This window comes from Rhincodon typus, chromosome 22, assembly GCF_021869965.1.
Source record: "Rhincodon typus isolate 14 chromosome 22, sRhiTyp1.1, whole genome shotgun sequence".
Taxonomy (NCBI): Eukaryota; Metazoa; Chordata; class Chondrichthyes; order Orectolobiformes; family Rhincodontidae; genus Rhincodon; species Rhincodon typus.
Genome location: NC_063353.1, coordinates 4,708,068 through 4,734,126, shown reverse-complemented (window position 1 = coordinate 4,734,126; position 26,059 = coordinate 4,708,068). Strand labels below are relative to the sequence as shown.

Below are 26,059 nucleotides of genomic sequence, written 5' to 3'. Positions count from 1 at the left end.
CCTCCCATGCCTCAACTCAGGGTCCCACACTATCTCTCTCTCAGTCTCCCACTCTCTCTCTGTCTTGTTCATTGCTTTCCAGTCTCTTTCTCTCACCCACACATATTTTCACTCTCACACACACATCCAGAGTTCTGTGTGCTTCGGGGGCTTGATCCACCATTTTCAATTTAGTCATTTATCCATGACCTGCTCCCGGCCTCGGCCTCATCCTCATCCTCATTCTCATTCCCTCCTCCTCCTCATTCTCATTCCCTCCTCCTCCTCATTCCCTCCTCCTCCTCATTCTCATTTCCTCCTCCTCCTCATTCTCATTCTCATTTCCTCCTCCTCCTCCTTCTCCTTCTCCTTCTCCTTCTCATTTCCTCCTCCTCCTCCTCCTCCTCCTCCTCCTCCTCCTCAGCCCCACTCCCAGTCTTGTCCTCAGGCCAGTTCCTGTCCCCTGCACCTGAGCACCACTGCCCGTGGGCCTGAGGCCAAATTAAGGCTCACACACCTCATTGCTTCTCCAATCAGAGGTAGACTCCTAACTGGAAGCACGCCCCTTCACACAATGTCCAGCCTGTATTTGAGAACACAGGGTGCAGGCTGGATTGGAGCCCTCATTGAGTTGCTTTGGGCCTCTGTGCTGCTTGATGACCAAAACTGACCCAGAAGGTCAAGAGCAGCAGATACATGGGAACATTACCATCTCCAAATTCCCCTCCAAATCCCCCTCACTGCCCTGACCTGGAAATATATTGCCGTTCCTTCATTGTCATTGGGTCAAAATCCTGGAAATCCCCTCCCAAAGGACATGTGGACTGCAGCGGTTCAAGAAGGCAGCTGACCCCCCCCCCACCGACATTCTCAAGGGGCAATTAGGGATGGGCAATATATGGTGGTTTGAAAACCCACAGCCAATGAGAAAAAATTAGGCTAGAAGAATAAACGTTCTTTTTTCCTGCGGTGGTGTAAATTTCCAGTCGGGATTGCTATTCCAGTTTGAAACTGAAAGTAATACCTGTCTCCATAATAAGAAGCTGAGGGGGGATTTATACAGATCCCTGGAAGGGCATATGCTGTGGGCTGTCCGGATCCCCCCTCACCTTCCCCCCTTCTCTCCTGTTGGGGCTATGTCGGGGGGGGGGGGGGAATTTGTGAGAACTGCCCCTTAAAATACTTTCCATATTTGTCCAAAAGGAATCGATTCGCCAGCACCAACGCCCTACACACACACACAGCGTCTCGTTGGGAGCTGCTGGAAAGGGAGGGGGGAAGAAAAGCAATGGGAGCGGACGGAAAGCAGAAGGAGAGAAAGCAGGGCAGAGGCGGCGGGGAGAGCGGAGCAGCGGACCCTCAGAAGGGCAGGCCAGCAGAAAGCAAAGCGGCAAGCGAGGAAGACTCTCACAAATGCTGCGGCTGCCGCTTCCCCATCCTCATCGCCTTGTTGCAACTGGTCCTGGGCATTACCATTGCGGTGGTCGCCTTCATAATGAAAACTATCAGCTCCTCTTTGCTGGCCAGGGACACCCCGTATTGGGTTGGCATCATTGTAAGCAGTGTGTGTGTGTGTGTTTGTTTGTTTTAAAATAGATCCCCCTCCCCATATACAAATCACCGCCTTTTTCTTTTGCAATGTCTGCTTCAGAACTCCCGTATCTTGCTTTATCCAAACCGGATCCATGCCAGACCAGTTGTTGCTTTGCATTTGCAGTGGTCACCGCTGAGGGGGCCGGGGGGGGGGGGGGTGGTGTTTTTTTTCCGAGGGCTGTTGCAAACATAACGGCGGATACATTGTGTCTTGTGACAATCGCCAGGGATACACTGTTGCTGCTGTGACTAATAGCCCCCGCAACTAAACTGTTACATTGTACAGGAGCCAGGTCAGGCGCAAACTGAGCATTTTTTTTCAACAGGGCGCTGGCTCAAATATTTCACCATCGTGGGAGGGCTTCCAAAGGGAGGTTACTCTTCATCCAACTTTTAAGATAACCTTTCGGTTACTGTCAGGCCACACAAAAAAAACGACTCCACTGTCAGTCCACTTTGTACACAAAAAAATTAACTATTGTAACTTTTCGCAAGTCTTAGGAAACTAACGAAACAGTTGGAGTTTAGAAAGAGTCAGATATGTTTTGGCAGCCTTTCTCCCTTACAGGGATTTGGAAAACGAATAGTGGTGAATAATAATAGTTACGTGAAACTTCAGCTCAGTTTTCGACTTGACAGTGGGCGGAGTGGGGGCGGTACTACAATATTGCTCTCTGCTTCAATGCATAAAACGATCACATTCTTTACAATTAAACACGAAGTACATTTTGCAACCAGTCCGTTCCACTTGTTTGCAACGCTGACATAATCAAAAATCCTGCAATTGCAGGTACATGTTGCCAACTTAATTGAAAACCCGAATGGAAGTGTATTCAAAGCACTTCAGCGCCAGCCGAGTGAGATTTCAGTGTGACACGTTCATGTACGCACTTTCCATTAGAAATGTGGATGCTGGAATTTATAACATACAGCTTCACAATAGGGACTGATCTATATCTGTCTGCTTTGGCCCACATTGCTACATCTGAAGACACACAGTTGTTCTTGACTCACTGGGATTAATTTTAGATTTCTGCTATTGTATAACATGGATTTTTTTTTTGTTTTTTAAAATCTTTCATGGGATGTGGGTGTTACTAACATGGCCAGTATTTGTTGGCAGTCTCTAATTGCCCACGAAATGAGTAGTTTGCTGGCCATTTCAAAATGTACTTAAGAGTCAGTCACATTACAGTTTAGAAGAATGAGTGGCAACGTTAATCAAACACATAAGATTCCTAGAGGACTTGACAGGGTAGATGTGGGGAGGTTGTTTCCCCATGTGGGAAAGTCTAGAACCAGAGGGCTTACTGTCTAAGTGGTGGCCCGTTTAACAGAGCCATCCAGCACAGAAACAGACCCTTCAGTCCAGCCAGTCCATACTGACCATAATCCCAAACTAAACTAGTTCCACCTGCCTGCACTTAGCCCTTATCTCTCCAAACATTTCTTATTCATGTACTTATCCAAATGTTGTAACTGTCCCTGCATCCACGACTCCCTCTGGAAGTTCATCCAGACACGAACCACCCTCTGTGTAAAAAGGTTGCCCCTCATGTCCTTTTTGAATATTTCTCCTCTCACCTTAAAATTATGCCCCCTAGTCTTGAAATCCCCTACTTTAGGGGCCTTTCACCGTATCTATACCCCTTATTATTTTAAAAACCAATGAGGAAGAAGTTCTTGTCTCCGAGGGTAATGAATCTGTGGAATTCTTTACCACAGGGGGCTGTCAAGTGTATTTAACGCTGAGGTACATTTTTAATCAGTAAGAGAATCAAGGGTTATGGAGAAAAGGTAGGACAGTGGAGATGAGGATGATCAGATCAGCCATGATCTCATTGAGTGGTGGAGCGGATTTGATGGGCTGAATGTTCTAATTTTGCTCCTCTGCCTTATGGTCATTGGGTCTGGAGTCACATGTGGGGAAGACCATGTAAGGAGGCCGGATTTCTTTCCCGAAATGATATTATTGAGACTAGCTGTCAATTCAAGATTTAGACATTTAAATTCTACCTGATAACATGGTGAGACTTGAGTTTATGTGGCCTGAGTATTAACATGGACCTCTTCATGGCTACTCTGTAACCAGTACGTATCTCTAACAACTGCTTCATATTGTCTATTAATTAGACTTCTACTGTTAGTTTGTCTTGTTTCATGACACAGTATTCAGCAGAAAGCTACTAACTATTTCTATAATAATGTCAAGCTGTTATCCAGCATAATGGATGATATTTTGAGGTCTGCTCTACATAACATGAAATTAAAATTTAACCAAAGCTCCCACCTGCCTCTTTTCAAATTCACACAGGTCTCCACTGAGCTATTCCCATAACACTGTGTGACTTCCTGCACTATGATTATTTACAAATGTAATTTCTTCACAGTGACAGTTTTCTTGCAGTAGCCAAGAAATCTTAAATCTTTAAGATATCTTAAAATTTTAAGAGGCTGAGTAGATTTGATTTGGTTGGTCATCTCAGATTTCACTAGTAGTAACTGGGATGTAATTAACCTTTAAAAGGTGGCCTTAAAGGGACAGTTTAAGTTACATACAACAGTTTTTTAGGGGCTGTTATGGTGCAATGGTGGTGTACATACCTTTGGGCCAGGAGGATTGGGTTCAAGTCCTATCTGCTCCAGCAGTATGTGACAATGTTAAATAGAAAATAGCTAGTTATCCTGTAGCAGCAGAATTCTGTGTTTTAGCAATAACTGTTTTCATGAACAGTAGATTATCTAATAAACAGTGAGTAATGTCATGGTATACAGGGGGTGCTATTTTGGCACAGTGGTAGTGTCCCTGCCCCTGGACCAGGAGGTACAAGTTCAAATCCCACCTGCTTCAGAGCTGTTTAATTACATCTTTGAACAGGTTGATTAGGAAAAATAGGTTAAATTAAAAAAAACGACTAAGTAACTGCTTACTTGATCTTTGATTAATTACAATTCTTCAAGTCAAATGATACATTGCTTATAAGGATAAGGGGAGTCCCAGAATGTGACATACAATATTAACTGTGCATCTAAGAGGTCCCATTAAAGAGTCACAATCAGATTTCTGTGAAGTGACACTCAGAGTGTAATTGTCAAGTGAGGAGAGTTTACAGGAAACAAAATCCTGCAGATGCTGGAAATCAGAATTGAAAACAGAAAATGCTGGGAACATTCACCAGGTCTGGCAGCATCTGTGGAGAGAGAAAAGGTTGAACTTTGAATTAATGATTACACTTAACCAACATAATACAAAAATATCAGGCTGGAGGTCATAAGAGGTCAAAAACTTTAAAAAAGAAGTTCTGGCTAAAATAAGTTTTCATTTGTAACAAAATACAGTGGGCATCAAGATGCTAGAGGAGGTTTGTATAAATAATTGCAATCTTTTCCATTGTTCTTTCACCCTTTGGGACCTTAGTTGAAGTTCAACCCAGACTATTGGGAGGAAACCCAATTCCGCATATGAACTGAAATAAAGATCCTAGTGGAAACAGACTGGGCAGCTACAAGCTATTCCTTTGCACAGCAGTTGCTTTCAAATGTTTGTGTGTGTGCATCAACTGTAAATATTGACACACTCCTTGTTCTAACTTTAAAAACAAATCACGCAAAGGGAAACAGGTTTGTCATTGTGGAATGGAAGCGATTCCGTGGTAATGCAACAGGAAGGAAGAAGAAGCAAAATCGACCCGAAATGCTAACTCTGATTTCTCTCCATGGGTGCTGCCAGACCTGCTGAGCTTTTCCAGCAATTTCTGTTTGTGTTTCAGAATACTGACGATAGTTTGACAGAAATGTAATGAGTCAGGGACTCCCCTTTGCAGTAGGAAGGCTTGAAGGTACAAACTGGCTGATGCTTTGGCACGAACTAGCTGTTATTCCTGCAGCCAGAATATCCTTAAAATATCACCTGCTTAAGATTCAACCACTCTGTGACATGGAGCTTCCAGATGGACAGGGAGAGAACATCCCGTTTTCCAGTCCACAGGAATCTGCTGCTTCTATAGTTTTAGTTCTTCTGTCTTAGGTTGGCTTATTCACCCATCTTGAAAGTAAGAAAGATTGGGAGGAAATAGAAAAGGCAAGTTGGTGAGCTCTAAAACACATGTGTGACATTAAATGAGGTTTAAGAGTGAAAGTGGTCTCGGGGAAATGGTACAAAGCCGGTGAGAGCAAACGGGCAACCTGCCTAAAGAGGAAGCAAAGCAAATGGCTGATTCAGTCTCACCCACTTCATGCTGCCACCTAAGCCAAACTTCAGTGCTGATTTCTGCAGGTTTCGAGATTTTTACAGGCCAGGCAGTTTGCACCAACCTGTGAATATATGAATAAGGAGCAAGATTAGACCATTTTGCCCTTCAGGCCTGCTCTGCCACTCAATAAGACTATGATTGATGTGTTTGCATGTTGAATGACGCATTACAAACTACCCCGATAACCATTGAAGAGAACAAAAGTGGGAGACAAAGCATTTTGGGTTAGGAATCACAATGTTAATGGCTTTAATTGGAAGAGTTTGGAATGGATTGAACCTTCTGGGTTCCTGAATGGATCTTCCTTACAGGAAGATCTCAATGGGTTGGTTAGATGGGCAGACCAGTGGCAGATGGTAGTTAACCCTGACAAGCGCAAGGTGATGCACTTTGGAAGAAGAAACAAGATGAGCGAGTACTTCATGAATGGCAGGACGCCGGGTAGCTTAGAGGAACAGAGGGATCTTGGAGTAATCAGTCACAGATCCCTGAAGTCAATAGAGCACAGAAATAGGATAGTTAAGAAGGCATATGGGACACTTGCTTTCATCAGTCGTGGCACAGAGTATAAGAGCAAGGAGGTAATGTACAGAGCGTGTTCAGGCCACAGCTGGAGTATTGTGTGCAGTTCTGGTCACCTCACTATAGGAAGGATGTGATAGCACTAGAGGGGGTACAGAGGGGGTTCACCAGGATGTGGCTTGGGATGGAGAAATTTAGCTGTAAGGAGAGACTAGGTAGGCTTGGATTGTTTCCTTTACAGCAGAGAAAACTAAGGGTGGACATGACTGAGATGTATAAAATTATGAGGAATATTGACAGGGTGAATAGAGAGCAGCTGTTTCCCCTCAGTTGAGGGGTTAATCACGAGAGGGCATAGTTTTAGGATAATGGGTGGGATTTGGGAAAAATCATTTTCACTCAATGGGTGGTGGGAATCTGGAATGCACTGCCTGGGAAGGTAGTGAGGCTGGAAACCTTAACAATCTTTAAAAAAAATTTGAAAGAGCAGTTCAAATATCATAACATTCAAGGATATGGGACAAGTGCAGGGAATTGGGATTAGCTCACTTTTAGTGGTAGCCGTGTCAGTACAGACTCGGGCTGAAGGGCTTTTCCTGCGCTGTATGAATCTTATGAACCGAAAAATTTGATGGATGCAACATTCCCTCAACCAATTACATTTGCTCCACAGAAAGTTCTTCACACAGAGAGTAGTAAAAACGTGGAATATTCTACCGTAGCAAGTCGTTGCAGAATGTAGGAAGGTAATATTACTGAGTTATTCATCCAGAAGTTGAAGCTAATGGTCTGGGGACTTGCAATAGTAGGTGGTGGGGTTTGAATTAGATTAATAAACCTGGAATATGAAGCTAGTCTCAGTAAGGAGTAAAACTGTATCTGATTGTTGATACAAACCTGTCTGGTTTATGAATACTCTTGAGGGGAAGAAATCCATTAATCTTACCTGGCCTGGTCAATGTGTAATTTAGCAGGCCTCATTCAGTTCAATGGTTGATGATGGGTGAGAAATGGCCACATTCTATGAACAAGTAAATAAAAGCCTAATGAGAAGCTAGGTCAGTAACCTGAGTGGGGGAAAAGAACAGGACATGCAAGTTGGATTGGGTGAAGTAGAGTGGGTGGAAACTTGTGTGAAGCATGCATTTGTTGGGCCAAATGGCCTGTTGCTCTGCTGCAACTTCTGTGTGATCCCTGAATTGCAATTGGGAAAATTTGCTCCATGTTTGTGTCTTTAAGAAAGGTACCTAAGATCTCAACATAGCTGGGCTCCACAGAGCCTGGGGTACATTCTTTCTCCTTCCAATTCCATTTAGATTTGGTCCCTCCCTCTTTCCCTTACTTTGTGTTATCATTGCATTACCCCTAGTGGGGGATTGGCTGTAGTTTGTTAATGGTTTAATTCGTCAAACTGGTGATTTGGTAGTGGTTTATTAAGTGAAATGATCTCATAGATTGCAAGAACATCTGGAGGATGACTGAGAAACTGCACAGAGAATGTAGTTAGTGCTTTTCATGTAGTTGGGTTCAATGTACATGGCTAGGGAAATTTAAATCTGCGACTGTCTCTGTTTTCACTAAGAGTAAACTATCAGTGAGTCTACAGTGTTGAAGCAGGCTATTTGGCCCATCGAGTCCATACAATCCCTCTGAAGCACAACCAACCCAGCCCCACACCCCTACCCTATTCCTGTAACCCTGTAACCCTGCAACTGATCAAAAACAACACAGAGTTAAGGTAAACATTTATAGGTAATACATGAAAATATATCAGAGCACAAGGTTTGAATTGTAGGGAGAGGCTGTATAGGCTGGGACCTTTTTCATTGGAGTGAAGGAGGTTGAGGGGTGACCTTATAGAGGTTCATAAAATCAAGAAGGATAAGTGAAAGGCAGGTGTCTTTTCCCTAGGTTGGGAGATTTCAAGACCAGGGGGCATATTTTTAAGGTGAGAGGGGAAAGATTTTAAAAAGACATGAGGGGAATTTTTTACACAGAGGGTGGTTCACATGTGGAATGAACTTCCAAAGGAAGTGGTGAATGTGGGTGCAGTTACGATGATTAAAAGACATTTGGATAATTACATGAATAGGAAATGTTTGGAGAAATATGGGCTGAGCGCAGAAAGGTGGGACCAGTTTAGTTTGGGATTATGCTCGGCGTGGACTGGTTGGACCGAAGGGTCTGGTTCTATGCTGTATGACTATGATAAGGTTTGGCACAATAGTAAATGGGAATTTCAGAAACACTAAACAATTCAAAAGCAAAACAAAATTGATCACTTAAAATAAATTATAACTTAGATGCCAGGCAGCATTGCTAAATAATAAAACCTGTTTTGTTGGTTTAAGAAGAAGATATGGAGAGATGCAGACTAGGCACCAAATCCAATCGAGGTGATGAGACTGGGACAAGCTAAGGAGCTGAGTTTAACTAATGCTGATTTTGGTTCACCCTGTGGCAGTACGCACTCCAAGCTGGCCTTGGCAGATTTCAAATAAGTATGCGAGTCACTATTAGGCTGACTATCAAGGAGAATAATCCTGCTTTCCCATGAGGAGAGTGTGTGGGTGGTTGTGTATGCCCCTCAGTCTCAGTCGCACAAAGGTGGAATCAATCACACGCGCACACACACACACATACACACACACACACATTCACTCACTACATATAGGACCTCGTATCTATTCACACAGACTCACACAGAATCACTTACTCATCCATACACACTCAGAATTACCTACATATCCACACGCGCGCACACACACGTACACACACACACACAGAATCGCTCACATATGGAGTAGAGGAACTGAGGAGCATTTAAAAAAAATTTGTCCATAGGATATGGGTGTCATTGGCAATGCCAGCATTTGTTTCCCATCCCTAACTGCCCTTGAACTAAGCGTCCATTTCAGAGGCAGACAATAGGCCAGATCACATTAGGATGGCTGATTTCATCCCTGTGCAGGGCAGTAGAAAACCAGATGGGTTTTTCTTGACAATAGTTTTCAGGTTGATGGTTTTATTAAGACTAATTTTCAGTTCCTGATTTTTGTGATTAATTTACTTTAAATTCTACCAGCTACTGTGGTAGGATTTGAGTCCGTGTCCTAGTACATCAACTCACTCCACTGATGAGTCAGCATCTCCTCCTGGACAAACTTGATAAACACATCAGATGTTAAGAATTAGAAGGATATGCTGTTGGGTTTGATGAAGATAGTAGAAACAGGCTCACTTGGACCATAATGCTGACCTAGTCCATTTGGGCTGAATGGCCTCTTACTGTTCTTCAGAGTTTATGCAATGTGATGCAACACAGTATGATGAATCTTTGAAGTGGGAAAGCCCATTTTGGACCATTGCCTACCACTGGGGAGGCAGAATGTGGCCGTGGTTTCCAGAATGCCCAAAGACAGAAAAATATAATAGCGTCACTACCAAAACACCATAACTTAATGTTGAGAGTTCCGGATGTTAATTTCTCCCCAGAATTCTAACCTGGAAAACCTGTCAGTCTCGAGTTTAAAGATAGTGGTGTTAGTATGGTTACTAGCAATGAAGATGCAATTCCTTTATTATTTTGTAAACGTGTGTGCAGGACTTTAATCTCATGTTTGTGATTTATTGAACCAGTAATAAATTAACGTTGATAGTTATATAATAAAGATTAATGAATTCTAATAAGATAAAGTTCCTATAAGGATTAACTATTATTTTATAATAATGAGTATGAGATTGTCCTATCACCATTAATGACTAGTTTGCTAGAATGACAGCTTTTTGTGTGATCATGAATGGAACTTAATTTACGGTTGGTAATTGATGGAGTTGTAGACAGGACTTTGTTGTTGCTGCAACTCATTGGTACAGAGTGGATATGGTTTCACACAACACACTGTTGTCCCCCACAGCATGTTTCCCTTATCTTCTTCCATTTGCATTTTTGCTTAGCTTTAATCTTCTGAATCTTGTCCCATAGCTAAACATTGTGATTCCTTGGGGCAACTGTATCCCTCCCATCGACCAACCAGGTCGTACCTACTACCAGTGTCCACCTATCACCACCGTTCCACCTCTACCCCTCCACCTCCTTTTTATCTGCAGCTCCCCCTACCCCCCACATCCAGTCCTGAAGAAGGGTAATACCTGAAATGTTGACTGCTCCTTTCCTCCAGATGCTGCCTGGCCTGCTGTGTTCTTCCAGCCTCCTGTTATTCTACCTTGTACACCACGCTAGCCAGACTTATTCAATAACCTGTAAAGAAGAAATTACCAACCAGATACAATTTCTTACAACTTTTACTTCAGCAGGAAACTGAATCAACACAATTAAAAGTGATTGAACAGCACATGATATTTTAAATAAAGTAACTTGCCTTTAAATTATTGATGTAACTAATGCAACCACAGCATCCCATCACTTCCTATACAAATGTGGCACCATGAAGCTTTGTAATTACACGTGCTGTTCCTTATTCATGAAGCGCAGGTCAAAACCAACATTATTACTGGCTCAGCACACTTCTACAAACATTCCCTCTCTCAATGCAGCACAGTGGCTCTGTGGTTAGTACTGTTGCCTCACAGCACCGGGGACCCAGGTTCACTTCCCACCCTCAGACAGCTGTCTGTGTGGAGTTTGCACATTCTCCTTGTGTTTGTGTGGGTTTCCTCCCACAGTCCAAAGATGTGTAGGTTAGGTGAATAAGCCATGGGAGATACAGGGATAGGGCAGGGGCATGCTCTTTGGAGGATCAGTATGGACTCAAATGGCCTGCTTCCACACCATAGAGATTCTATGAATCTTGATGATATAGCTTTTTAAGAATGTCTTTTCAAATGACCAAACAGTAACACCCCTGTTAGCTCCTTGGCCACTTCCGAAAAGCACCCAGTTCTTTAACATCTCCGAGCTGCTCACACACTTTGCCAGATTTTAGATGTTTATACACAGTGCCTCCAGGAGCTCCTGATATTTTTCTGCCAAACAGAACATCTACTGACAATGATTGGCTTATCCTCCTCCCAGGAATTCTGTTAGCAAGATTGCTTTTTCATTAACTTCCTTCCTGTCAGCATGACTTGTGGTTCAAGGGTCATCAGTTTACACAGACCAGTGTTTCTTATTATCCAATGTTATTATTACAATGGGTCCCTTTGCAGGCGACACAAATAAAGGGGAAAGTGAGGTTGTGAAAGGGATGCAAGCAGTTTACAGGGAGATATTGATAAGTAAGTGGGTGAAAAGTTGGCAAATGATGTATACTGTGGGAAAATGTGAAATTGTTCAGTTTGGAAGAGAGAACAAAAGAACAATAGTATTTAAATGAAGTAAAATTGCAGAAAGTTGCAGTGCTAAAGGACTTGGAGGAACTTGTGCATGAAACACAAATGCAACACACAGGGACAGCAGGTAATCGGGATGAAAGCTGAGAGAATATTTCCCCTCATGGGAGAGTCTAGGACCAGAGGGCACAGTCAATTTAAGACTGATATGAGGAGGAATTTCTTCTCTCAGAGGGTTGTAGTCTTTGAAACTTCTTGCTGTAGGCAGAGTCCTTGTGTTTATTTAAGGCTGAGATAGCTAGATTCTTGATCAGTCGGGGAATCAATGGTTGTGGGGAAAAGGCAGGAAAGCGGATGTGAGGAATGTCAGATCAGCCATGAGGGGCCAAATGGCCTACACCTGTTCCTATTTCTTATTTACTGTCTTCTTTACAATCAATGGAAACTCTTAAAAGTCCTTCTGGCACTTCCTTAGAATAAAAACATGAGAGATTTCACAGAGTCTTTAAAGAAATTACAAAGTTAGGCTACAGTTCTGGGTCAAAGGACATTGCGACTTTAAAGGTTCAAAATGTCTCCTCATTAAAAATGTTAATTGTTTTTGTTCCAGAAATTTCTTGGCCCAGGCCTCAGGTCCGTGAATCTAACCTTTGTGCAGTTCCCGCTTATCCCAAGATGGGCCTGTTTCCTGCTCTGATACAAGGGGAAGAGATTCACCCTGAACCACAACTCCCACCCACCCAGTCTTCCAGCCTGGAATTTCTGAGAACGCTTTCAACAAAGCTCTCTAACAGACTCCATGTTTTGTCATGTTTTTCACTTATTGTAACATCCGATTGTACTGAGTGTGGCTTTAGGATCTTGTTGGGACGGAGAATAGAGAGTTCATTTTCATTTGGACAATAGCCCAGACTTTCTCATTATCATAGCATTTCGATATGTTTGTAGCAGTTGAAGACAGAGCTGACATTAATACTCAGGCCCTGTCTGTTTAAGGGATAGGAACATGAGAAAAATTCAGTCCTTGAGGTAGCTGCATCATTTACTTCAACCACTTTGACTCATCTGTGCCAATCCCTGATTGTTTTGCTGCTAACACACAGATAGATGTTTCTGGATTAAATTATCGCCCATGATATTTCCCTTACACTGAAGGGCTTCCATCCTTGGGGATTTTGTCTGCTTTGACCTTCATGGGTCTTATCCACCTCCTGTTAACAGTTGGCTTTGCCAAGTTAGAAGTTACGACCTCAGAATAGATTGTTCGGCTCATCCAATTGATAGCTCCATAGGTGCAAATCAGTTGAATCACATTTACTGACTTGGCCTTTCCTAATATCCCACTTCCCTTCATCCAGCTGTTCAGTCTAGATTCACAGAATCCCTACAGTGCAGAAAGAGGCCATTCGGCCCATCGATCTGCACCGAGCCAACGAAGAGCATCCCACCTGCCCCACCCTTTCCCCATAACCTCACATTTCCCATGGCTAATCCACCTAGCCTGCACATCCCTAGACACCATGGTGTAATTTAGCATGGCCACTCCATCTAATTGTGTGTCCTCTTTGCCAACGTCTGCCACCAACCACAACTTCGGAGGAAACCAGAGCACCAGGTGGAAAAACATGCAAACTCCACACAGACAGTCACCCAAGGGTGGGACTGAACCCAGGTCCCTGGTGCTGCGAGTCAGCAGTGCTGACCACTGAGCCACCATGCCACCCCTGATCTAATCTTAAATATCAGCAGAGCCCCTGTCCCAGCCACTGTTCCTGGAAATGAATTCCTCCACCTCACAATCTCTGTGTGAAGAAGTTTGTCCTGCTTCCTGCTCTAAGACTGTCACACTTAATCTTGTATTTCAAATCCCCTTTCCCTATAATCCAGTCAGATTCAAGAATTGATCATTTGTCAGAGAGTGGGTGGGGAGGGGAGGGGTGCAGGTGGCTGGATTTTGTTCAAGATGAGTTGTTGCGATCAGACCTCACAGTTTAACCTCCTCTATCAATCCCATATCTTGCATTCTAGGGAGTGCAGGAACTGGACCCCCACCTCCCCCAGAGATACCTCAGTGACAGTCACAGAGGTGCAGCGGTGGTTAAAAGTTTCCCTTTGGGCTGCTTGGGGCTTCGTCCCAATTATTTACTTACGTTTTAAATCTTCTCTAGTCTCCTCTCAATCCTTCCGCCATGCTCACAAATCCAGTTCTCTGCCCTTCCTATCCTTCATGCCAATACATACCTTCCTCCCATAACATCATGGTCACTTAAAGTGCCAATGCAGAGTGTATTTGGATGACTGGGCATGTAGGTGCCATGGGCTGGGCTGTCGAAGGGTGAGTGACAGTGATGAGTTGGTAAGTGGGTTCTCAGGAGGCATGAGAGTGGGTGAGGGCACACAAGTATCAACTTCTGACCTCCTTTGAAAGACATAGATAAGGTAGATAGCCAACAGCTTTTCCCCAGGGTAGGGGAGAATAAAACTAGAGGGCATAGGTTTAAGGTGAGAGGGGAAAGATACAAAAGGGTCCAGAGGGGCAATTTTTTTCCCACAGAGTGGTGAGTGTCTGGAATGGGTTGCCAGAGGTAGTGGTGGTAGCGAGTACAATTTTGTCATTTAAGAAACATTTAGACAGGTACACGAATGGGATAGGTATGGAGGGATATGGACCAAATGCAGGGAAATGGGATTAGATTAATTGCGAAAACTGAGCGGCATGGACAATTTGGGCCGAAGGGCCAGTTTCCACGCTGTAAACCTCTATGACTGTTTTAAAATCAGGCCTGATTTCCCCAGTTTTCTCTGTCCCTGGACCTCCTACAGCAAAGTGGTTACCTCCCTAAGGAGGGGCAGATCAAAGTTATCCCTGAGCAGATAGTGAGCTGGAGGCAAATGTTTCCCCGGGGCCGGGGGCCCAAAGGAACAGATTTGCACTTTCTGTTCAGCCTCTGAAGTTCAGCTGCTTTTAATTCAGAACAGAGGAAAGAACATTCACATATAGGCTCTCTGAAGCGGCTCACCCGGCCGTTCCATTTGGTCAGCACAGCTCTTCCAGAAGATAGCTCACCGCAGGTTCAGCCAAGGCCAGCATGGAAGGGGAAGAGCTGCCAACTTTGATAACGTGGCCGTCACACTCAGAAGGAAAATTAAACTGTTTCAGTGTTGCAGTGTTTCCTGGCAGATGCTTTCAGGCACTTCCTTTGAGTTTTCTCAGCTTTACAAACAGTTTCTCTCACCAGTGCTTTGGAAGCTCAGAACAGGACGCCATCTGGGGTTGGCATCTTTTAACCTCAGCCAAGGAAAGATTACTGGTGGTCATTTCTAACATTGACGCTTTATGAAGGGCCTCTCGAAGGAGCATACAAGAGCAGGGAGACCTGTAGAGCAGATTCTTCAGTAATTCTGGATAACAGTGAGAAAGAACCTGGGGAAATGCTGCTCACTTTGAATTTCTTTGAGTGTGTTTAGGGATTTGGTTGAGGATTTTAATTTGAATTGACCTGGCATTCAGAGTGAGTATACATGTCACCACAAAAGATCTTAGGATCTCAAGGGCTGGATGGTTTGCTTAGGTCACTAATAGTCAGTCATATCTTTCTGTTTATGTATCCCCATAAATGTTGCACATAAAATAGACATAAAACATCAATCACAATTTTAAATTATGCACAACCTTACTTGTCAAGGAGAATATTTAATAACTGATTAACGTTTATTCTGAACAAAGTACTTATTAATTAAAGCATATTGTACCAAAGGTAAACATTGAGGTTCTAGTCATTGGGTCCGATATAAATATTGTTTGCCTAATGTACATATGAAAGAATGCTTATCTGCTGGCACAAAATCAGTGTGAACATTTATTGTAATGTTGCAGTGTGAAGAATGCCTGAGTAATATTCTGTAATAAGCTATGACGAACCTTTTAAAGAAAAGAACAGTCTACATGTTTCACACGGAATTTTTACTTTCCAGATCTGTGTGGCTGCATTACTTGGATTCTACATGTACTGCATCACTTACCAGGTCAATGAGAAGACAACACTACAGTTTATCATAAAGGTAATTAATTGATGACAGATGAAATCAAGTCACAATCTCTTCAGTACATTTTCCAGTTTCACTAACCCGAGTTGCAATGGGGCTTGATAACAGCCTATCTATTTGAGTCATCTAGACTCAAAGCGTTAGCTTACTTTCTTTGCCTGCGTGCTGCCTGATCCGCTGTGATCTCCAGCACTTTTTGTTTTCAGTTCTATCTATTTGCAAGTTTGTCCACTCTTCAATCGAGTGAGATATCACTAAATTTAATAGACTGGGCTGTCACTGATGAATTTGTTGCTATCAGTTGTTGAAGTTCTCCAGGCAGATAACCTGTTTTTCTACACAAGGTAAGGTGTGACGATATGAATTGGAGCATCACTAGAGGTGATAAAAGTAATGAAGTATTTAATAAATCTTTAGAAAGTTTGGTTGTCAATCTCACATGGTGGACAGATTTATCAATAGCACATTCCTGGTGACTAAATAGAAACTTACCTCCTGCAGGACATTCATCTATGTTACAGCATTACACTGGCCTCTATTGTTGAATTATGGAATGGTTACAGTCCAGGAGGCCATTCATTCCATCATGTCCATTCTAACTCACTGAAATAGCTCCTCAGCAGTCTCACTCTCCTGCCTTTACCTTGTTCCCCTGCAAATCTTGTCCTTTTAAGACAGTTATTAAATTTCTCATTGTTGGGTGCGTCTGAATCTGCCACCTCCACACTCCCAGGCAGTGCGTTAAAGATCCTAACTTTGGGAAAAAGTTGATCCTCATGTCACCATTGCTTCTTTCAATGACCATCATAAATGTGTTCCCACTCATTCACCACCTGCTCCTAATAGCAACAGTTTCTTCCTGTCTACTCTGTCTGGACCTCTTGTGATTTTTGACCATCTCTGAGGCGACCTTATAGAAGTTTATAAAATAATGAGGGTACAGAAAGGGTTAATGGTAATTGTCTTTTCCCTAAGGTGGGAATTTCAAAACTAGGGGGCACATTTTTAAGGTGAGAGAGAGAGATTTAAAAAAGACATGAGGGGCAAATTTTTTCCACAGAGGTGGTTCGTGTGTGAAATGGACTTCCAGAGGAAGTGGTGGATGTGGGTACAATTACAACCTTTAAAAGACATTTGGATAAATTCATGAACAGGAAAGGTTTGGAGAGATATGGGCCAGGAGCGGGCAGGTGGGACTACTTTAGTTTGGGATAATGTTTAGCATGGACTCGTTGGACTGAAAGGTCTGTTTCCATGCTGTATGACTCTATGACTCTAGTAAATCCCCTCTGAACCTCTCCTCTCTGGAGAGAATGACCCCAGTTTCTCCAGCCTATCTTTGCAACTGAAGTCTGATTCCATGGATCATTTTTTTGTAATTATTTCCCGCATCCTTTACATCCTAGGCTAGGTGGATTAGTTATTGGTAATTACAGGGATAGGGTGTGTCCTGGGTAAGATGCTCTTCTGGAGACTCAGTGTAAACACAGTGGGCCAAATAGCATCTTTCTGCACTGTAGGGATTCTAATTTGAGTGTTTTTCAATAGTATATTGTTTTGGTCCAGAACACTAACATATCTGCTAGATTAACACAACAGTGGTTCCTTTAAAGCAAAATGAATACATGATTTAATGAGGTACTGACAGTCAAGTCCTTGATCCATGACATCAGTTTTGTTAATGAATGCAAGTGGATTGGAAATTGACCAGAGACTTTGAACCTGACTAACACTTATCACCTCTCCACCAAGAAACGATGAAATGAGAAGCAAAGAGAATTACCTGGAATTAGAAGGAAAGCAACTGCTAGATTACGTGACATTCCAGTTGAGGCATGAAGAGATGTTTTATTCCTGGCAGAGCTCATTATTTAAACTGATAGGAACATATGTCATGCACTATTTGGAAAAAGTGTTCCAAAACATATAAACACAAAATGAACTTTATTTCTTTCATTCAACCATTGACAGCTATACTGTAGCTGGCCAAGCGCTATTTTTTAGAATTGCCTCTCCCCCTAAAACTCTTCACTGTTTAAGCTTTCTCTTCTTTGATTATGCTTCTTAAAACCCAGAATTTTACCCACTCCGTATCCTATTACTTCCTTCTGTGTTAAGGGTCGGATTTTATTTTTTTCTAGTGCACCTTGAAATGTCCCAACTATGATGAAGACACCAAATAATTACAAGTTCTGAGGAAGGGTCACTGGACCAGGAATGTTAACTTTAATTTCTCTCCACAGATGCTGCCAGACCTGCTGAGCTTTTCCAGCAATTTCTGCTGCTGTTGTTAAATAAATACAAGTTGCTCGCTAATCCTTGCATTTGTGTCTTAAATGTATTGAAAGAGAATGTGGCAAAACACAAAGTGATTTGTGCTCTTGCTTTCTGTTTTGCAAGTGCAATTTTAAACGACACCAGCCTTTGTGTCATCTCTCTTGGCCAATTGTTCTTGTAGAGAGACAGTAATCCTCATAGTATCATAGACTCCCTACAGTGTAGAAGCAGGCTATTTGGCCCATCGAGTGTACACTGACCTTCTGAAGAGCATCTCACCCAGATCCCAAACACCCCCAACCTAACCCTGTAACCCTACATTTTCCATGGCTAATTCACCCAGCCTGCACATCTTTGGACTATGGGAGGGAACTGGAGCACCCGGGGGAAACCCATGTAGACACGGGGACAGTGTGCAAACTCCGCACAGACATTCTGCCAAGGGTGACATCGAACCCCAGGTCCCTGGTTGACCGCTGAGCCACCATGCCACCCACAATACTAGTGATATTTGCCATCTTGGTGGGCATGAAGAAGAGGGAACTGCATAGGTTTTTTTTTCTACAGCTCAGGGAAAGAGAGGTGCCAGCCCAGGTGCCATTGTGTGCCAGTCAGAATATTATTTCAAGTATCACTTCAGACACATTAAAACCAAAACTGACACTCCTTTTACAGCCACTGAATGCGTGCTGCACTTTCAGAAGTGCCATTTTTTTTGGATGAGATGATAAACTGAGGTTCTGCTTTATCGGTCAATGTAAAAAAAGTTCTATGGCATAATTTGAAACCCCAGCATTCTCCCTGTGCCCTGGCCATTGCATGTGTCAGCATTACTCAAATAGATTATCTGGCCATTACGATCGTGTTAAGGTTTGTGGGAACTTGCTGTATACATATAGGCTGCCGTGCTTCCTGTATTACAGCCAGTGCCTGCGTTTTGAAACAGTCATTCATTCACCAGTTGATAAGTACTTTGGGATATTCTGTGGTCGTGAAAGGCAGTATAAATGCAAGCCTTTCTTTTTAGAATAAGTTTTTTTTTGAAAGTGTCATGGTCAGAATGCCTGACCAGTGGGGCTTCAGGTTGGCAGTGATCTGGTTTCTCCCCAGGGTCACTCTGTCTCTCGAAAATAGGCCAGACCTGCTGCATTTGGAAACTTGGCCAAGACAAGGGGGTTACCATGTGCCTCCTCAGGCTTTTAATGTCGGCTATCCAGTTCCTCTTCATAACTGAAACTCTCCAGCCCAGGCAACATCCTGGTAAATCTCCTCTGCACCCTCTCCAGTGCTATCACAAATCTCTTAGAAAGAGGATTCCAGAGCTGCACGCCATACTCTAGCTAAGGTTTTATACAATTCCAGTATACTCTCCCTGCTCTTAAACCCCATGCCTTGACTAATGAAGGCAGCCTATGAATCTTTGCCTTCAGCAGGATATTCCTACCTGAAAGGGTAATACTTATGTGTGTCTCATATTATGAAAATTTAGAGCTGGGTAATGCAGCACTGAAAGATCCAATAGATACTAGTTACAGCTCCTGACATATCCATATATTACAGTCACAGGCACTTCACTGCCTGGGCTAATATTAAGCATATTAGCTGTGGGACCTTAACACACCACCTTCAACCAGTTAAAGCATCTGGTGCTCACAGCCAGAATTTATTTTACAACAGCAGGTTGACTATGTAGTGATTTCAGCACAAGTTCATTGTGTTTTACTGCACAAGTTAGAAGTGGCTTAATGTTGTATTAAGCCATTGGAATGGTTTCTGATAAATGAAGACATATCATTCTCTACAGAGTAAGCTGTAGACTTCAACTGGATCATGAGATGGAGGGGGCTTGAAGGGAAGACCACTATGTACAGAATTCCTATGTAAGGGAGGAAAGGAAAGTTAAGAACATTGGTCAATCTAAACTACAACAGCAAGAGCTATCTTTGAGAGAACACCATGGGGTGACCCCACTGCACTGTGTGAAGTGTACAGGCCAAGGCTTCCACCTCACCAACATCGGTAGAGTGCCCTTTCATGAATCACATTGCTGTTGATGCGATCTTCTTGTGCCCAAATAGGCTGTAATGTTTCCTCATGTTAACAGTGTGACTGCACTTCAGAAGTATTTGATTGGCTGTGAAGCACTTTTGGGAGTGTCCTGAGGGCCTATCCGCTTCAAGAAAACAGGTCGACCATAATAATTAGGTTCCTAGATCCTGGAACACTGACCGGGAATCAAGTGCGCTTTTAGGTGAGGAACCAGGACAGAAGGAGAGCTGGGGCCCAGGATAGAATATTACCAATCCACAGACACAGAACAGCCGCACAGAACAGCCGCAAAATGATAAGGGTTATGGTCAACGATGCCCACAACCGTCACCACAAATACGAGAGGGAAATTGCATGCCAAAAGATGTTTTGCTCCAATGCAGCAGACCAAGAATGGACATCCGCACTGGAACAGCCAAACAGAGACATGCCAGGGAATTCCTGGAGGCCTGGCATTCTAACTGGAACTCCATTAACAAACACACTGAACTGGACCCGATATACAAACCACTGAAAAACAGAACTGGAAGTGATACCAAACACCCCAGCAAACCGAGGCATATAAATAACAAGTGGGCAGAACACCAACACTTCACCAGAAGTGCACTGATGATATTACCTAGCAGGGTGACGAAATGTCTGCAACTAAACCCACCGGCTCGGTGAGCAAGTCTACAACCTCAGGACCCCAGCTCTCCCAAAGGTGCCTGCTTATGAGCATTCGGTGTCTGCAGTCTCCTCAGAATGAGGCCAGTGAGGATGGTCCATCAGAGGGAACGCTGAGGCTATGTGAAAATATTTAGCCCTGTGGAAAACAAAGGGGCCGTGTCAGCAGGCTCACACAGCCTTGCTCCCTACAGGCACTGGTCAGCATCTGGTGTCCTGCATGGGTCCCTGGTTATTTCCTAGCTGCTGAGAATAGCCACCACATTGTCAGTGTTTGTGTGAGCTCCAGAAACAGTTGCTGTACAAGTCTTTTCAAGCCCAAACTGATGACAATGTGTAAAGGTGGAGATCTGGCTTGAAAAATCGAAAATTCATAAGTCCACTGGAGAAAGACCAACAAGCCCATTCATATGATGATGAAGCCTTTTGCCCACATGATTGGCATTTTAGCTACCACCTTGCACATTGACTCCTTCCATCACTGGTACCCAGAGCAGCAGTGTGTGCCACCTACAAGATATACTGCAACAACTGACCAAGGCTCCTTAGACAGACCTGTGACCAATCCAACTGAGTAGGACACAGTCAATGGATTCACAGGAACACCACTGCTGCAAGATCCCTTCCACCTACACACTGCCCTAGTGTGCCCTTTATTGTTACTGAGTCAGAATCCTGCTCCCTTTCTGTAACACCCCCATATGGTTCAACTCCATTGTGCATACTGCAAGTTCAGAAAGAAAGCCCAACAATATCTTCCCAATTGCCCCTGTGAAAGGGGTAATAAAAGTTACGGAATGGGCCTTTGTAAATCAGGCCTGGAGAGAGAGAGAGAGAGGTATCTGCAATGGTTTTTATTGAGGTTCTGCCTGAGTAGCTCCATCATTCTGCACGAGGGCCTATTCCCTCGTGCAGATAAACATCAACTGTTGATGAAGGCTCCCCATTTCAGTGAAGGACTCTCCTGGGCCTAGCAGAAAGCTACTGGTTTCCCAGTGCTACGAGCTGTCCATGACTGAATGGCGTATTCCAAATTCTAGAATTAAATGGAGAAGAAATTGACTGCTTGATATTGACAAAGCAAAGATGAGTGGACTTCAAAAGTTATCAAACTCTAATGGGTAATTTGAGAGCAGGTAATCATTCACTACATATGCCTGACCAAAACATGTCTGTTGTTTATACTTGTTATTTCTATCTTCCTGTGCATGCATTATACTGACGTAGGCTAAAATCAGTGAAGTTTCTCTGGATGTGCTTATTTAGGTGTGGGGAGATACTGTCAGTCAGTTATACATCATAAGACGACCATGAACCTCTCAATGTCTAAATGACATACAGCAACAAAGTCATGCTGCTGTGTGTGTGTGTGTGTGTGTGTGTGTGTGTGTGTGTGTGTGTGTGTGTGTGTGTGTCTGTGTGTGTGTGAGAGAGAGCCTTTGTGTGTGTGCGAACTAATTAGCTTCAGACCTTGTTAGTCTGGTTAGTTTTCTGATTTCTATGAATAGGAAGGGTTTAGAGGGATATGGACCAAATGTTGGCAAATGGGACTAGATTAATTTAGGATATCTGGTCGGCATGGACAAGTTGGACAAAAGGGTCTGTTTCCATGCTGTAAGACTCCATGACTCTAACACATTAAAGCTTGGTGTGATCACTGGTATTGGACAAAGCTACTGTCTAAGGTGCTCTCACCATATTATACCAAGGGATGGAAACCCTCAAAGCCGTATGTTAGACATGAAACAATGATTGCAACTATAAGTTACTGTTAGGGAGGACGTTGGTTGTGGAGTCTAGAACCAGGGGAATCAGTGTCAGGGAAGGGGGTAGACCATTTAGGACTGAGATGAGGAGAAATGTCCTCACTCAGAGTGTAGTGAACCTGTGGAATTCTCTGCCACAGAGGGTTGTGGGGGCCAATTCTTCGAATATATTCAAGAAAAGAAGATAATTTTTTTTTAAATTTCAAAAGCATCAAAGGGTAGGGGAGAAAGTTGAGTTCGAGGATCTGCCATGATCATATTGAATGGTGGAGCAGGCTCAAAGGGCTGAATGGCCTGCTCCTGTTTTCTGTTTCAATTGTAAATGGAGCGATCCTCATCAGAGTGTCTATGGCACAAATTCTGGTTTGCACTTTATGTAAGGTTCAACTTGAACATAATAAACCTTTACAAATTTGATGAATAAAGTACATATTTGGCGGGGGGCGGGGGCGGCATTAAAACCTTCCAGCCATATCCTGAGGATGGATAGTAAGAAAATACGTGGCAACAGGTTTGAGCCGATCAGCCTCAGAATCTGGTCTGCCATTTGTTTAGATCATGGTCTACCTGCACCTCAATCGGTATCAAAGGTGAACACCGATAAAGCTAAGTTAAAGAGGCTTAAATCTCGGCTTATGTTTAATGAGGATGTGTTGGCCTTTTTTTCTGTAGCTGATGTACTTCCTGCTGTGCGCTCTTAGCCTGATTCTCTGCATCTCAGCGGTGGCTTTTGCTGCTCACCATTATAACCAGATCACTACATTCAGCTGCCAGATGACCCTTGAAAACTGCATCTGCAAACAGGACCCAGACGACCTGATCGCCCGCACTTTCCACTACAACGGTGTGACCGACTGTGAGTCTGTCACCACGACGATCAAACTCTACCTGCTCCTGCAGATGGTCCTCAACCTAACCTTGGCCATTGTCTGCCTTGTGGCCTGTTATGTGATGTGGAAACACAGATACCAAGTGTTCTTTGTTGGCCTGTACTACCAATCTTTTAAGGCCAGCCAACAGCAGTCAAAAGTATAGTGTGGACATTTGCAAACTGTTGACACCCAGCATCAAACCTGAAGCCTGTTTATTGAAAGAGTGAGAAATTTGTCCAGTATTCGCCACTTTTTGAACAAGAAAACTTGATTGTATAAACGAACATGTGTGCAATTTTCAAAGTGCTCATGCAGGGAAGTGTGGTTATGTTAGCTGTGGTATTTGTATTCACTGGGTTATGTGTTACAGTGTTGCACACCCATGCAGTAAAAACAAGCCTGACTACACTTGGGTCTCAAAGTCCCAAGAGGGTTTCTGAAACACGGAACCGAGGAATGAGGGCCTGAGTTATAAAATGTTTCACAGCTTTCATGTTCAAATACCTTGTGGTTCTGAGTTGTGAAGGGGGTATCGTCATGAAAGCATTGTTAGTTCACCTCCTCAGACAGCCTTAATTCCTGCATCGTGGGAGGAATGAGCTAAGCGGCACTGGGCGTCAGGTGTTGCTTCCTAAATGTTTGCCTGGTGTGACCCCACTTTGACGTTTGAAGGTTGCGGAGACCTTACCCCTTTGTGCGGGTCTGTGGTTCTTGGGGGGAGGAGAGCAGGCCTGTGGGAAATGATGGAGGGGGGGAGTTTGCCTGTTGAGGGGAGGGGGAGAGATGGGTAGTGGGGTGGGGGGTGGGTTGTTGGTGACTGTTGGGGGATGCTGGGTATTGGAATTGCCAAGAGAGGGAGGGGATGAGGAGAGGGGGTGAGAGTCACTAGGGATAAACTGTCTGTAACATAGAGGTTTTCAAGTAAAAAGCACTTCCCTTCCCCTAGGGTTTTTGGTCAGGATTCAGGCTGACACAATCAGGTAGTAAGGTCTCTATTACAAACAATGCTATTTAAAGGAGTCTCCCACTGTTGGCACTCTATGCCAGCCAATGCTGCGTCAGGGCTCACAATCCCAAAGATTCCAGCTGCCAGTCCCACTGGAGCCCGTGATCCCTAGTTTGGGAATCCTTGTTTCGGGGTGACTGCACAATGCAGAAGTGCATGCCCCATTCTCCCCATACTCCTCCCTCCATTTTGAGTTGTTTCCTCCAGTCTGTGCTTTCCTGGCAAGACAGGACATGCCAATGACATGCTAGTGGGACTTTGACACCTCTGCAGTGAGCCCCAAGCTAACAGCTCTGGTGATCCTCCATTAGGTTATCCTACCCTTCCTGGGGAGAACAGTCGGACTGGTAGGACCAGGATTGGAAATTCAGTGACCTGCCATAAGTGGCACCTTTCTGTTGCAGAGTGTAAAATGCCCAGGTACTATAGTAATTTCGGTATCTCTGATTGGCATTGGATATGCAGTCAGTGACAAACCACTCGCAAGTCAACAGTGCCCCTTTAAGTTGCTAAAGGCTTGCATTGATAATTATTTGACTTGATTATAGGACACCGAAAGCATAGCTCACCTGTATATCAAAGAACTGGTCAATGCAAAGTCTTAGTTCAAGATCCACTTACAATTTGAGACAACAGCTGAAGCACTTCCACTGATTTAGAACGTGCCTTCACATGGTCACCATCTGCACCTTGCAACAGTTAGAATTGCTTATAAACTTGGATGTACACCTGTAAATGCCTGAAAGAAACAGCAGTTTCTCACAGATGCACACACACACTGACACACACACACACACAGACACACACTGACAGACTCACACACTGAGACACACACACAGACACACTGACACAGACACACTGACACAGACATGCAAACACACATACACACATGGACACACAGCCATAGACACAGACACACACAGGCATGCACACAGGCACACATACAGAGACACATACACAAACACAGAGAGAGACACACAGAGGCACACATGGACACTCACACAGAGACACACACACACAGATGCACATAGAAACACACACACAGACACTCAAACACAGACATACAAACACACAGACAGGTAAATATAAACAAAGACATGCATACAGACACGTACAGAAGCACACAGAAAGAAAGACACACACACACAAATGTAGATGAATATACATTCAAAGAGACATGCAGGTGCATACACTCACTCAGGCAGTTGCAGGCAGGCAGACATACACAGACAGGTTGACACATACACACAGAAAAGTATACATGCACACACACACAAACACACAGAGACCTCGGACAACAGAGTCTGTAACCCTTTTGCAGGGACCTTCTCTTCCCTTGGCTGTTTCAGGTTGCTGTGAGGAAGTGGCAGACAGACTTCATTGAGCAAACCAGGGGGGCAAAATTCAACAGATAAAATAGTGGATTAATGGCCAAATCAGCACAAGGTCTATAACTATCTTCCAGAGAATCGTAACTCGAGCAGAGTTCTTTTATTTATAACTCTACCTATTCCTGGTTTTCAATAAGAGCCAAGGCATTTAGTTTACAAGTTGGAAAGATGCATTGGTTGTGGAGGGGGTGATAATTTCATTGTTTTTTTTAAGATGAGGTTCCAACACAAGTTAACAAAATTAATATAAAAAAAACAGAAGGAAAAGGTTTGCACACTGCAAATTATGCAAAATAAAACTTATGATCATGCAGTTACTGTGTACTGAAATGCTTAATACAAAACC

At 43.5% G+C, this 26,059-nt stretch overlaps 2 protein-coding genes across 2 annotated transcripts in view; one reads left to right on the top strand and one right to left on the bottom strand.

The window, feature by feature from the left end:
- Positions 1-1,499, bottom strand: part of bhlhe41 (basic helix-loop-helix family, member e41) — a 34,790-nt gene extending 33,291 nt beyond the window's left edge. The window contains exon 1 of the mRNA XM_048610470.1: positions 1,453-1,499. The gene's annotated coding sequence lies outside the window, so the exon portion shown is untranslated. The remainder of the gene's footprint in view (positions 1-1,452) is intronic.
- On the top strand, positions 1,169-24,080 carry sspn (sarcospan (Kras oncogene-associated gene)). Its single transcript, XM_020525183.2, has 3 exons — positions 1,169-1,534; positions 15,615-15,701; positions 23,117-24,080. The coding sequence occupies exons 1-3, from the start codon at positions 1,268-1,270 to the stop codon at positions 23,477-23,479; spliced, it is 717 nt and encodes a 238-aa protein (XP_020380772.2). The 5' UTR covers positions 1,169-1,267; the 3' UTR covers positions 23,480-24,080.
- The last annotated feature ends 1,979 nt before the right edge of the window (positions 24,081-26,059 follow it).

Excerpts from the sequence above, each read along its gene's own strand:
- sspn (XM_020525183.2), top strand. The coding sequence starts at position 1,268 with ATGGGAGCGGACGGAAAGCAGAAGGAGAGAAAGCAGGGCAGAGGCGGC. Across the intron at positions 1,535-15,614 it reads CGTATTGGGTTGGCATCATT|ATCTGTGTGGCTGCATTACT; the intron begins GTAAGCAGTGTG and ends TTTACTTTCCAG. Across the intron at positions 15,702-23,116 it reads CACTACAGTTTATCATAAAG|CTGATGTACTTCCTGCTGTG; the intron begins GTAATTAATTGA and ends TTTTTTCTGTAG.